The following is a 13,909-nucleotide window of genomic DNA, read 5'->3' on the forward strand; positions in this document are numbered from 1 at the left end:
GGTTTAAAAAAAAATAGAAAAATATTTTACTCATAAAGGAATTATGTAAAAATAAATTTAAAAAATTAATATGGTTTGATGTAGTACATTAGATTATAAAATTATTTTTATTGTAAAATAAATATAACAGATCATATAAAATTATATTAATTTATGAGTTTATTTTTATACAATCTATTTGTATCTCTAACACTTCTTATAAAAATAACCAGTATGAGATCTTAACACTGGAATGTATAAGTGAACCCAAAACATCCTACCATCCCACTAAAAAAACCTATATTAAATATCATGTCCCCCAAATGATCATACTTTAGAGATATTTTGTTCGTTATAAAAAAAAACCCTAAAATATAATATAAACAATGTCTAAATCTAAAATCATAAAAAATGAAAGTTTTGTATAGAAAATAAGAATACAATGAGCCAATTGAAATAATTGAAATAAAACGATACAACTCGATTGATGCAAAGCTAAGCCAAATATTATGATTTTTCATATCATTCAATTAAACTAAATAAAATGTTACGGAGACTGTTTAAAGTTACTTTAGGAGTCTTAACAAATATTTAAATAATATAAAAACTATTAAATGATAAAATTAAATTGTTTGAATGTTACATATTAAAGTACGTATGAAGAGAAATATCAAAATCGTGTTTTTATTTTTTTTTAAATGTAGTTTTTAACTTATTTGAGCTTAAAAAGTATTTTAATATATAACACCTAAATAATCTAATTTTATCATTAAAATATTTTAAAAATTATTTAAACACTTATTAAGATCTCCACGCAACCTCAAACAATCCCTCTGAACATTTGGTTTAGTTCAATTAACGGATATGATAATTTAGAATATTTGGCTTAGTTTTGCATCAACCGAGTGTTATCGTTTTATTTCAATCATTCTACACCATAATTGGCTCATTGTATTTTTATACGAAGCTTTTATTTCGTAGGATTTTAGATTTATACGGTGTGTGTCAGGGTTTTTATTTTTTTAAGTGTGTTCATTTAGGGGGCATGATATTTAATATAGGCTTTTTATAGTGGGATGGTAAGATACATACCAGGATATGTGTTGGGTTATTTTTATGCAAAGTGTCAAAGATAGAGATGAATTATATAAAAATAAATTTATAAAGTGATGTAATTTTATATAATCTATTATATATATTTTATGATAAAATTAATTTTATAATTTAATATATGATATCAAGTAATGTCATTTATTAATTTATATAATTTTTTTATAACTAAAATATTTTTATATTTTTATTTCCAGCCCTTGTTCGACAACGGAAAGCCGTTTCACATAGCGAAGATGTCATGACCCGGCCGATTATACACCCAAGGGGCCAAGCCTAACCAGTAACCATCGTCCTTTAACCCAACCCAGCCCCTTTTTATTAAAAAAAAAAAAAAAAACTCCAGAACTACGTCAATTTCCTTCTTTGTTTGCCTCTCTTTCTTCTTCCCAGCCCCCGTCTCCTAAAACACCCCGTCCCCAACTCTCTGCACTGTAGGACACCCCCACGCGTCGCCCTCTCCCTCTCCCTCTCTTACTCTTCCCGATCATCCCTCTCTCTTTCAGTCGCCCTCTCTCTCTGTCCGTTTCCCCGACGTCCTACCACAAGTCCACGTCGGTAAGCCTATCCGATCACCACTCTCCCTCCCTCGGCCTCTTTCTCTCCCTCGTTGCCGCCCACCTCGCTCTCTCTCCCTGAAATTCTCAGCCGCCGCTCATCACCGGGCTACCGCCAACATCGCGGCCCACACTGCCGCTCACGACTCAACCTTCTTCAGCCTTGCCCACGCCAAAGCCACACCTCACGCCACTCCAGCCCGTCCTCCACTGTCCCCTCCGTCGTCTGTTGCAGCGCCCCGCCACAGGTAAATCTCCGTCCGTGCCTGTTCTCTCACTCTTTCTCTCTCTCTCCGTCACTCTCTCGCCCTCTATCGGTCTCTCAGACCGTTTCCTCCCTCTGTCGCTCGCTCTCTCATCTCTGCATCCTCTCAGCCGCGCCACTCACCACACACGCAACTGGCCGCCGTTGGCCGCTGCATCGCACAGCCCCCAATCGAAGTGCCGCCAACGAAGCTGACATAGCAGTCCCATCGCATCGTTGCCGTGAACAATCCGCCGCGCTGGTAAGCTTACTCTTGCCCCGCCCGGTCTCTGTCTCGTTATCTTCCGCTCTCTATTTCCCTCTCTATCTAACGGGTTCGGTTTCATCGTCCACAGTTGCTGGCCAACACTGCTACCCTTCTTAGTGTGCTACCCTTCTTAGTGTGCTACCCTTCTTAGTGTGAAGCTGCCACCACCGGACAACCACCGGTCAATTGGTATTTCCTAGACTCTATGATGAAATGAATTGATGGTTGGCTTGGATTAAAATGGTTGGATTGGGTTACTTATACAAAAAATGGTTGGATTGGATTAGCTGGAGTTTTAGTTGTGGCAGTTGATTTGGTGCCGATTGGACCAGCCGAGCGTGAAAATGGTGGGAGTATTTGATCTGTAAAGTGGCAACGGTGGTGTTTGTTTAAAACAAATTATTTTGGTGGCTGCTTGCTATTTAGATGTATTCGATTATGGTGATGTTTTGGCCATTGTAGAGGTTAATTTTGTGGAGTTGGGTTCGAATGTTTATTGTTATTTTAGAAATCGGTACAAAATGCTGACTGGTACTTGGCAAATGATTAATCACTGAAATAGAATGTTTAGAGCACCTTGCATGGGCGGAAGATGAAAAGTTTTGCCATCGGTATCCTAATTTGCTTTGGTTGTGAGAGTGGGTTGAGATATGGGGTTTTTGTCATGGAGTCTTTTAGTTGGTGTCGTTTTATATAAGAGGTGCTGGTTTGATTCTATTAACATATAGTTGTGTTAAATTATGTTTAGGTGACAGTTGATATTCGCTTGGCATTGTTCGGGTTAAGGATTAGTTTTACGGAATCTAGGGGATGGGGTCGGGGAGGTGTAATGATAGTTTTCCAATTCGGGTTTGGTGTATTTTGAGTAGGTTTTCATGGGCTTTTGGGTCATTGCGTGCTTTCTTGTATGGGCTAGGTGTTTTTCTTGTATATGTCCAGTGTACTTGGTTACTTCTATTGATATATATATATAATATTATTACTTATAAAAAAAAAATATTCGCTTGGCATTGTTGTGAGGAAATTCAGAGATTTTACAAAGTTCAGGTAAGCAATACTCCCATGCTAGACGTTGCCAAAAATCAATGGAGGTTATTTTGTGAAGAGCTTGCATCTTTTTGCTATGAAAACAACCTCGTCATTTTCTGCACTATCCTTTGTATCTGAAAACTGAAATATTTTTCTGCCATAACTGGTATAAACACGAGCATTTTTTTTATGAGTAAGAAAGAGATTTTATTAATCCACGTAATTAGGCGAGGCCCAGGTACACAACAAATATACAAGAAAAGCCTAGTTACAAGCCAAGCGTTGCGAAAAGCAACATAAAAGTCATTAAAATTTGTTCCATTCAATACAATAGATGATGCCAAAAGTAGAAATGTATAAAAGAAAAAGTCCCTAAACCCTTCCGGTGAGTGCTCCTTATCCTCAAAACAGCGACCATTCATCTCATTCCATGTGTACCGCATTAAGTATAGAGGCACCATCTTCCAAACAGCCGCGATCTGCCGGTTGCCCCGAATACCTCTCCAACATAACAATAAATCTATCACCCTCCTAGGCAATACTCATGCAATGCCAAGCCTTGTGAATATTTCATCCCATAAGCCTCGACTACTTCACAATGAAGAAGGAGGTGATTCGTTGATTCACTATCATGTTTGCACATGAAGCAGCAATCTATTACATAGAGGTCACGCTTTCTCAGCTTGTCAATAGTTAATATTTTCCCATGAGATGCCTGCCAGCAAAAGAAAGCAACCTTAAGGGGAGCATTACTCCTCCAAATGCACTTCCAAGGAAAGGCATTCGGGTAATTGGTCGACAATACCTTGTAGTAGGATTTGACTTCCCCAAAGGTGTCCAAAGCATCTGTCCTCCCCATCTGCATGTAAATTCAGCGCATATAACATGCTGTAAAAGTCAGCAATGTCTCCCATCTCCCAATCCTATACAGCTCTAATAAATCTCACTGACCAACGAGTGAAATCAAAAGAGATGTTCATGTTATCATCCATTGAGGCATCCTTATTTAACGCAATCCTATAAAGAGAGGGGAAAACGTTCTTCAAAGCAGCATCGCCACACTAACTGTCATGCCAAAATCTTATTTGAGTGCCCCTACCCGCCTTGAATCTGCAATTAACAAATAAGTCATCCCAACCATTACGAATAAATTTCCAAACACTAACGCCATAAGCTCCTCTTACTTTGTTAGAGCACCAACCTTCCCATATGCTCCCATACTTAATATCGATAATGTTCCTCCAAAGAGCATCTCCTTCCCGATGATACTGCCATAACCATTTTCCTAAAAGGGCCTTATTGAAGGTTCTTAATTTTCTAACCCCAATCTGCTGTTGGACAAAGGTGTGCAGACTTTTTCCCACTTAATCAAATGAAACTTTTTCGTGTCCTCTAAACAGCCCCACAAGAAATCACAAAAAATCTTCTCCAATCTGTTCGCCACTCCTGCAGGCAAAGGAAATAAATATAGAAAGTATGTTGGGAGATTGGATAATGTGCTCTTAATTAATGTGATTCTACCACCTTTAGATAAGTAAATTCTCTTCCAACCCGCCAATTTGCATTCGATCTTCTCAACAATCCTATCCCACATAGCCTTGGATTTATGAGAAGCCCCCAAAGGAAGTCCAAGGTTCTTCATGGGCAAGGATGACACCTTGCAGCTCATGATGGCAGCCAAGTCACTAAAATTATTAACATAACCAACTGGAACTATTTCAAATTTTGATAGATTCACCTTAAGACGGAAGATAACTTCGAAACAAAGCAGGAGAGCTCTCAAGGAACAATTCTGATCGGGGTCTGGCTCACAGAAAATCAGTGTGTCATCGGCGAAAAGTAAGTGAGAGATTGATAGACTACCATGTGAGGAACCACCCACTGAGAAACCCGAGATGAAGCCCCTATCTGTCATCCCTTTCAACATTCTACTCAGAACATCCATTACTAAAATGAAAAGAAGAGGGATAAAGGATCCCCTTGTGTCAAGCCCCGAGAGCTATTAAAGAGCCTTCGTGAGTGCCATTAACCAAAATAGAGAATCTAACTATTGTGATACAATGTTTCATCCACCTCTACCCAAATCCGTACCTGCCAAGTATATACACCAAGAAATCCTAATTTATATGGTCAAAGGCTGTCTCCATATCCAATTTACATAAGATACCTGGAATGTCGACTTTGACTCTACTCTCCAAGTATTCATTAGTGATGAGGACCGAGTTTAGTATCTGCTTTCCTTTTACAAAGGCGTTTTGGACTTCAAGATGATCTTCCCCATGACTTCGCTCAACCGCTAGGCTAGAACTTTAGAGATGATCTTGTAAACCCCACTCACCAAACTTATAGGAAGAAAATCTTGCACCTCCACCGACCTTGCCCTTTTAGGAATAAGGGCGATAAATGTGGCATTAAGGTTTTTCTCAAATTTCATAAAAGAGTGAAATTTGAGAAAGACCTTCATGATGTCCTCCTTGACAATGTCCCAACTAGCCTGGAAGAAAGCCATTGGGAAACCATCTGGGCCCGAAGCTTTGTCTTTGTCCATCCCTTTTAGCACACTAAGCACATCCTCCTATTCAAATGGTTTCTCCAACCAAGCCGCACTCGATTGATCAATAGAATAAAAAACCAGCCCATTTACCTTGGGTCTCCAATGATGTTGCTCATTCAGAAGCTTATCATAAAAGTGGACAATGTGATCCTTGATAGCGACTCTGTCCGAAAGAACCCTCCCTTCCAAATGAAGAACCTCGATGGCGTTGTTTCTTTGATGGGAATTAGCTACTCTATGGAAAAAAAATTTGTGCTCTTGCCCCCTTCCTTCAACGAATGGGCCCGAGATTTTTGCCTTCAGGAAATCTCCTCCATAAGTGTATTTTTTCCAGCTTAGTTACTACAACCATTTTCCTTGCCTTGTCATCATCCGAGAGGACCCCATCCACTTCTTTTTCATCGAGACTATGCAGCTCATGAAATAGATTATTCCGCTGGTCATTAATGTTTCCAAATACTTCCATGTTCCATTTTCTCAGATCATTTTTCAAGACTTTAATTTTCCCGGCTAAAACAAAGCTCAGAGTGCCCGAGAATTGATATGAAGACCACCATGTTCTAATCTTGTCTGTAAACCCATCTACCTTCAGCCACATGTTCTCGAATTAAAAATATCTTGGTCCCTATTAGAGACCCCCACAATCCAATAAGAGAGGAAAATGATCATAGCAGATCCTATTTCTGCCCAGTTTGGTCACTTGGGATAGCACAACCCTACCACGAGGGTTAAACATGGCTTCTATCCCGTTCTAATGCTGTTTTAGTCATGCTTATGTCAAAGGTCTTTTGTCTATATTATTATTGTAAATAAATATTTCCAAAACATCGCTCTGTTACTTTTTAATTTTTTTTTTTTTTTTTTTTTTGCATTCTGTAATTGGCTTATGTTTATACACTAGTTTATTGCCACCATTTTTTTTTTACAAATGGCTTGAGAGCTGTGATAGTTGGAATATAAGAGAAAGGTGAGATGAGTGCCAACTAGCAAGTGGCATGATGGATTTGTGAGATTTTGGAAAATATGTAGTAGTTTCGAGTTTACTTCATTTGGAAATATTTTTGAGGTATTTGATTTTGGAGAATTATCGTATCTAAGTATTATATTTTGTGGATTTTAGGTTAGAAGGGTTCACCGCCAGGTACGGGGCGTGACAAAAGACGTGCACGGTGCCTATAGATTTTTGGTTTGCGGAACTTCTTGAATTTTTGGTCTCCCATGGATGAGGCATCTGGTTGCGCTTCAAGCCTTGCATGGATTTGGGTCATTGAAGCTCTTGCAAGCTTTAAGGAAGTTGAAGTTTCTATTTTACATGGTACTGTGAATTCAAATATATTTTTCTGTGAATAATTTTTTTAATCTATACTTGAGTGAATGTTTGGGTGATTCATGGTTTCTTGTTTCAGATTTGATCGAAATGGCTCCAGAATTACCTGATAATTTGGGGAAAAACATGAGGGAAATGCTGGCTTTGAGATGTTTGGAGGTTTTATTTGGTCCTAGTAATGGGATCACAAAAGATGGTTGTTCATCCCTAGCTTCAAAAGTTGGGTTTGATATGTCAAAAAGCTGTGAAGATGTTCTCGAGCACATAGTGCAGGAGGTAGTATTTTATCTATAATAACTAAATCGGTCATGGTTTTTAAAAACATGGTATTTGAATCAACCTAGTTTCACATAGTTGATTATCTCCTTCAAAATTTCTAAGCTTGGATTTCCTATTTTGAAGTGAACATAAATATATTTTGTCAGACTTCGTTATCAGATCTTAAAATGGCTGGACTAGAGCTGTCAGAATGCAATGCTCACCCCTTTATAATCCATAAAAGAGCCTGTATGCCTAAACTTGCCTTACAACAGGTATTGGAGATTTTTCAAAATTCTCTCTCTACTATCATATATTCCCCATTTCATCCAATCTCATTCTTCATTCAATATTTGGTTTGTGTGTTTCTTTATGCACAGCTGAAAGATTCACTTCTTGATGGTAGTCATCCTTATGCTGATACCTTGAAGGTAAGGAGTGGATTGGCAAATGTAGGTGAAATAGTTCCTGTGTATAATGTTAAGCACAGCGCACTCACACAGAGAGTTAATAAGAGCTGTCTTGACACACAGCATATGGGACCGAAAGGGAACGTGATGCCTAGAATTGTTGAGGGTAGGAAAAAGCTACTGGAAAACAATCTGTGCACTGGGATTTTACTAGACTCCAAGAGGAAAAGGAATACACTGGCTACTGAAAATATGGATGACTTCCATGAAAACCGAAATAATTTAGATGCTTGTGATGATCCTAATATAAATGCCAAGAGGCAGAAGCAATTTGCCTCATCCTCAGTTCAGTCCAGAGAAGTGAACCCAGTTCCTCTAAATGGAACAGAACGCTTAGAGTTTCCATCTGAAAGAGCTATGCTGGTAGCTGGAACAGAAAGTTGTGGCTTGGCTAAGGATCAGAGAGGAAGCCTGGAAGAAGTCAGGGTTCTAGGGGATAATCATGATGAGCATACTGCCTCCATGAAATGTGGGCATATTGCTGATGAATTCAACCATATTGAATCAGATATTCCTGATGTCAGTACTACTATGCCTTTGGATACATTTGGAGATGAACCCCGTCAAAAGATCTCTGTTGATGAAGTTGGAGATGATAGGGAACAATGTGCTGAACTTAGAACTTCAAGTGGTCCTCTCCTGGTCAAGACTCGAGGAAATGAATCCCAATGTGACTATGAACACCAGTTTCAACTGAAAGCACTATGCTCTGCATCTCTCAATGGATGCAAGCAGAATATCATCGCACATGAAGCTGAAGAGAATATGGACCATTGTTGTGAAGCGGGGACATCAAGTGATAGTGAGGGGTATCACTACGGTAATATTGGTGTCTTCTTTGAGAAAAATGAGTTCTTGAGCTCTCAGGCAACAAACAGTTATGATCCATCAACTAGTTGGACGTTCCAAAATCTTTGTATGAAGTGTAATGAAGGTGGTCAGCTGTTGGTATGTAGCACAAGTAATTGCCCGGTGACGGTTCATGAGAACTGTTTAGGTTCCTCACCCAGCTTTGACAACAATGGTAAATTTTACTGCCCCTTCTGTGCATATTCCCTTTCTATTTCAGAGTACCTTGTAGCTAAGAAAAAGGCCTCCTTGGCAAGGAAAGAATTAACTTTGTTTTTTGGTATGGGTTTGGACCAAAAGCCAGAGGAACTTACTAAGACATTGCATAGAGATGAGGATCTTCTAGTCAAAAGTCATGAAAATGGTTACTTGGAAGAGAGAGTAAATGGTCAGACTGGTCACGACGGGGAACATGCGGATGAAGTCAATAATTTTTATTATAGAAGAAGTATAGATGATAAGCAACAAGCAGAACCTTCTGCATTATGTGATAATGTCAATTCAGTACTTAGAGAGGAAGAGCCAGCTGAAATTACCAGGACACTAAATGTATCAACTGAAGAGAAAGAAGGGCAAGAAAATTCTATCCAAGCTGTAAGAGTGGTTGAAGGAGACAACCAAGAAGCAGCTGAGCATGATGGTCATAATTCATCCTGTAGAAACATAGATGTTATTCCTGTCAATCAAAGTCACGTGGAGGAAGAACTCCAGCAGGATGTTTTAGAGCAGCAGATTGCCTACCCACCAGATGAACCTGTTTGTGTACATGATACTCATGCAGATGGTGATAATTTATCCTGTAGAAACACAGGTGTTATTCCTGGCATTCAGAGACACTCAAAGGAACAAATCCAGCAGGAAGTTTTAGAGCAACAGATCGCTGAGCCAACGGAGGAACCTGTTTGCGCACTTGATGCTTATGTAGAGGAAATTTCTGAAGAGGAAAATGAGAAGTCTATCATTTCTAATTATTCTATAAGAGTCCCAAAGCAAGAGAGGCATGAGTAAGTTGCTTCTATGCCTAGTCGTTTCTATACATTTATCATCTTTCCTTCATGTAATTCTGGATGTCTAGTACTTCTACCCTCCATATTCAGGAGCTGCCTTAAAAATGTATTATGTTCTATGGTACACCAGTTTCATCTTGGACTCATGTTATCCTGCTGATAAAAAAAATCTGGGACTCATTTTTTTCTCCCCTTCTATCCCTACGCACACTTCTTGGTTATCAGTAGCAGTTTAACATTCTACTTATTTAAAAAAAAAAAAAACAAACGTAGCAGTTTAGCATTCTATATATTGGTTATCCTTCATTGATACTGAACCTTGCTTTAATTTGCAGTACTTACCCAGCAAGTCCTCAGCTAAGGCGAAAGAAAGTTCCGTGGACTGCTGAGGAGGAAGAGATACTGAAGGTACTTATTTTGTTGTTTGCTTACATTGCTTCATGATGGAAACTTGTATAGTATCGATTAACTTGACATTATATAGGTAATCACATTAATACATTTATGATCCCAGCAGTCTGTTTCAAAAGTATGGTTATTCATGTGGCTTCGATTTCGGACCTATGGGGTATAGTTATATAATTGAAAGGTTTGTACTTTTTTTAGTTATATAATTAATTATAATTTTGTTGTAATGTAGGAAGGAGTGCAGAAATTTTCAAACACCAATGACAGAAATATTCCATGGAAGAAGATTTTAGAATTTGGTGGCGATGTTCTGCACATTCGGACAACAGTAGACTTGAAGGATAAATGGAGGAACTTGTGCAAAGTGGGCCCGAGGTGAAAATGAAGTCCTGTCAGGGGAGATGGAAACCCAAAAAAGAACAAAAACCCACAATCTAAGAGTGGAATTAGCTGTGCTAGGATCTGTACTGAGATTGATGTGTGGTCCATTTTGTTGAGCACTTTTGACTCCCATTGTGAGAATGACTGGTTGTTCTATGTGCAAAGTCTTCATGCTCGGACTAGGGTGCACAGGCTTTGATTCAATCTAGCAAGCCAGTGCCCAATTCCGAGGAAGAGTGGAAGGAAGTTAAGGAGCGCGGAAAGGGAAAAGAGGCTTTGGTTGTCCTCCAAATTCTGCTCCTGTGCGGCTCTCCCAGGTGGAGTCTTATGTGTTTTGAAGGGCTCCTCGGATCAGGCAGCTCCTCCCCGGTTGTGAGGACTCTTCTAGTTCTTGGCAATCTGATCCTGTTTGTATCCATACCCCCTCCGTCTTCTGATATACATACATGTATAGATAATATGTACACACTAACTTGTGAGTCTGTGACCGCTGTTTACAAATTCAATCCTATCTTGAAATACACCAATACTATTTTAAGCTCGAGTCATATGGAGGATTAAAATGTTCAAATGGCTTTAAAATTTATGTCTTTTGTTCATTGTTTCTGGTGATTACTATTTTGCTGGAACGTATGCTTGAGTGTTTTTCTTGGTCTAAAAGCTGTCGTTCTCATAAATTCACCAATAATAAGAAGTGATGCGTTCGAGTGTTTTCTTCAATAAACGTGATCGTCAATTCACTATGGAGTATTATCTCATGTCATCATCCTCGAACCAGGAAAATTATTTGTTTTCCATAGAGTTTTCTTGGAATTCCACGGAGGGAAGGCCACCGTCACGCTATCTGGTCATGTGCCTTGCATCATGATTGGTATTCTAATTTTTTTTTTTTCAAAGCTTTGTTTTGGAGGGGATTCGTATACAAATTTGGAGAAGTTGTACTTTGCGCTCTCAAAATTACAATTTATTTTGCGGTGAGTACCTTAAATTACTAGACGTTATAACTTGCACTCTAAACTACCGATAGATTTCAATATATATACCTTTGGTTTAAGTCTGATATTTAAAATGAAGTTAAAAAAAAAAAAAAGCACATTTGGGTACACAGAGAGAGAGAAGGAAGGAGGGGGGAAAGCATAGCATGGGATAAAGGTGAAGGGAGTCCCGGGAATCAAGTTGAGAATGACAGGAAAACATGTGAAATAGAGCTCGTGAAAATGAAAAATGCAGTGAGGTGAGTATTCTTGAAATCCAAACTCTCTTAAGAGTAAAAATTCAACTCAATTATATTTATGGACAACCAACGCCAATAGAATCCAAGTAAGAGATAGATAGTCAGGCTTCATTCAAAGTACTCTCTTTCTTTATAATATTTTGCAAAAATATTCCACTCACCACCTCAACATTTAATGCTATCTTTCCAGTCAATAAAATAAAATAAAAGACCACTCGTTTGTACCAGTTGAACCTAAAACCTCTTACCCCGCTCTGCTGGCTATCATTCTATTTCCACAGCATTCCCATATTTCGTAGTGTCTTTTTTAAAAAAAAAAAAAAAAAAAAAATCAATCATTTTTAATATAAAATGGAGGACAGAGCTTGCCTATAATTCAAGGAGATTGGAATTAGCATCAAAATTCATGGTACTCTTGGAAGCTTCTGAGATGCAGTGTCAGTTACATATGGGATCAGGAAAAAGGAGTTCGATTATAAAAACTTGAGTGTTTACTCTTATATTAGTTGCTTTAATTATTTTGTTGAAGAATAAAACTTTCAAATGAAGTTTGAAAAAAATATCACGAGTGAAATTACGCATCGATCATGGATAAGAACATGCACAGATCCATCTATACACATATTAACGGTCACATGAGCTTGATAACTTCCCCCCAACGTGAACACATTGAAACCAAGCTGCACTCTTTACTCCTACATATCCCGCGCCTGTCAACCCATTTTCGGCAGTCTCAACTCTTATTGACACTCCTCCCCTACTCACCCAGCTTCCTCAGACCCAACCTGAAACAAGCCATGGAGAATTGCAAAAGATCCTCGTTAAAGCCATGGAAGAAAGGCCCCACTAGAGGCAAAGGTGGCCCTCTGAATGCCTCGTGCGAGTACCGAGGTGTTCGACAAAGAACATGGGGCAAATGGGTTGCTGAAATTAGAGAGCCTAAGAAGAGGACTAGACTCTGGTTAGGTTCTTTTGCCACTGCCGAAGAGGCTGCCATGGCTTATGATGAGGCTGCAAGGAGATTGTATGGACCAGATGCTTACCTCAATCTTCCTCATCTTCAACCCAACCCCAACCCTCTAATCAAGTCCCAAAAGTTCAAATGGTTTCCTTCCAAGAATTTCATTTCCATGTTTCCTTCTTGCGCGTTGCTTAATATAAATGCCCAACCTAGTGTTCATGTCATTCATCAGAGGCTCCAAGAACTTAAGCAAAATGCGGTTCAAAGCCTAACACCCTCTACCAGCTCATCTTCATGCGATTCAAAAGCTAAAATCCAGACCATGAGTGACCAAATGGAAAACCCAACGGTTAAGAGGAAAGATGAAGAAATTTCATCAGACAAGATGCTGGGAGCTTGTGATGAGAAACCACAGATTGATCTCAATGAATTTCTTCAGCAGTTGGGTATACTGAAAGACGAGAGACAGTCAGAATCAACCGATGCCACACTAAGCTTTGCAGTGCCAGATGCTGCATTGAAAGAATGTGATGATGAACTTGGACCTGGAGCCTTCGCCAACAAGAGTTTCAACTGGGATACAATGATCGAGATGCATGGGATTACAGATCAAGGAGCAGAAGCCGGTAACCTCCAAGTTTGCGACTTTAATGAAGAGATCAGTTTCTCTACTTCCATCTGGAATTTCTGAGAGGATCAGCTGCTTTCGGGAAGAAATAGTATTTAGCTTTGGTGGAGTTGGAAATTACTTCGGCTTGAAATCTACTACCAGTTTCATCACTCTCACGTACGTAGCATTTCAATCTCCTAGACATCAGTTCACTTTCACTTTTTCTGTGTGTGTGTGAGAGAGAGATGAGGGAGAGAGAGAGGGCTCAGTTAGATTTTTAGACGCTGCGAGAAATTTGTTGTTCTACTTCTTGTGGCTGCGAAACTAAAATTGGCCTTGGTTTTAACCAATGGTTAAGGCGAACTGATCAACACTTTGATAATTTTTCCGATCACTATAATGGCCATCTTTGCAACAACGCATGTTTTTGCTCGGGTCCTACCCAACTGAGGGAACTTACAGGGAAAATCTTAGAAGTGGGGGCTTTCAACATCTTAGATTATAATCGGAAGAAATTTGGGCATAAAGATAATCACTACAAGGAAGATTAAACAAAGCAGTTGTATGCAAAAGGAAATGGAAAAAGTGAGGCTTACGCATAGAAGCCATGCCACAGTAGTTTCCAGATGAATGAATATTCAGGATATAAATCTATTCTTGGAT

General features: G+C 39.1%; 2 protein-coding genes across 4 annotated transcripts; both read left to right on the plus strand.

The window, feature by feature from the left end:
• The first annotated feature begins 2,294 nt into the window (after positions 1 to 2,294).
• On the plus strand, positions 2,295 to 10,560 carry LOC121264966. Of its 3 annotated transcripts, XM_041168380.1 has the most exons (8): positions 2,295 to 2,347; positions 6,862 to 7,056; positions 7,148 to 7,344; positions 7,494 to 7,601; positions 7,707 to 7,757; positions 7,860 to 9,649; positions 9,988 to 10,060; positions 10,293 to 10,560. In XM_041168380.1, the coding sequence occupies exons 2-8, from the start codon at positions 6,960 to 6,962 to the stop codon at positions 10,437 to 10,439; spliced, it is 2,463 nt and encodes an 820-aa protein (XP_041024314.1). In that variant the 5' UTR covers positions 2,295 to 2,347; positions 6,862 to 6,959; the 3' UTR covers positions 10,440 to 10,560. The 3 variants fall into 3 exon arrangements, with proteins under 3 accessions (XP_041024314.1, XP_041024313.1, XP_041024315.1); XM_041168379.1 differs by having other exon boundaries at positions 7,707 to 9,649; XM_041168381.1 differs by lacking the exons at positions 2,295 to 2,347; positions 6,862 to 7,056 and having other exon boundaries at positions 7,204 to 7,344; positions 7,507 to 7,601; positions 7,707 to 9,649.
• Positions 10,561 to 12,441: 1,881 nt separating this feature from the next.
• Positions 12,442 to 13,813, plus strand: LOC121264969 (dehydration-responsive element-binding protein 2F). The gene has a single exon (XM_041168384.1). It carries the CDS (start codon positions 12,473 to 12,475, stop codon positions 13,325 to 13,327), a length of 855 nt encoding a protein of 284 aa, XP_041024318.1. The 5' UTR covers positions 12,442 to 12,472; the 3' UTR covers positions 13,328 to 13,813.
• The last annotated feature ends 96 nt before the right edge of the window (positions 13,814 to 13,909 follow it).

Source organism: Juglans microcarpa x Juglans regia, chromosome 5D (assembly GCF_004785595.1).
Source record: "Juglans microcarpa x Juglans regia isolate MS1-56 chromosome 5D, Jm3101_v1.0, whole genome shotgun sequence".
NCBI classification, from domain to species: domain Eukaryota; kingdom Viridiplantae; phylum Streptophyta; class Magnoliopsida; order Fagales; family Juglandaceae; genus Juglans; species Juglans microcarpa x Juglans regia.

Coding starts and splice junctions, on each gene's coding strand:
- LOC121264966 (XM_041168379.1), top strand. CDS start 6,960: ATGGATGAGGCATCTGGTTGCGCTTCAAGCCTTGCATGGATTTGGGTC. Junction 7,057..7,147: donor TGAAGTTTCTATTTTACATG/GTACTGTGAATT, acceptor TTCTTGTTTCAG/ATTTGATCGAAATGGCTCCA. Junction 7,345..7,493: donor TCGAGCACATAGTGCAGGAG/GTAGTATTTTAT, acceptor ATATTTTGTCAG/ACTTCGTTATCAGATCTTAA.
- LOC121264969 (XM_041168384.1), top strand. CDS start 12,473: ATGGAGAATTGCAAAAGATCCTCGTTAAAGCCATGGAAGAAAGGCCCC.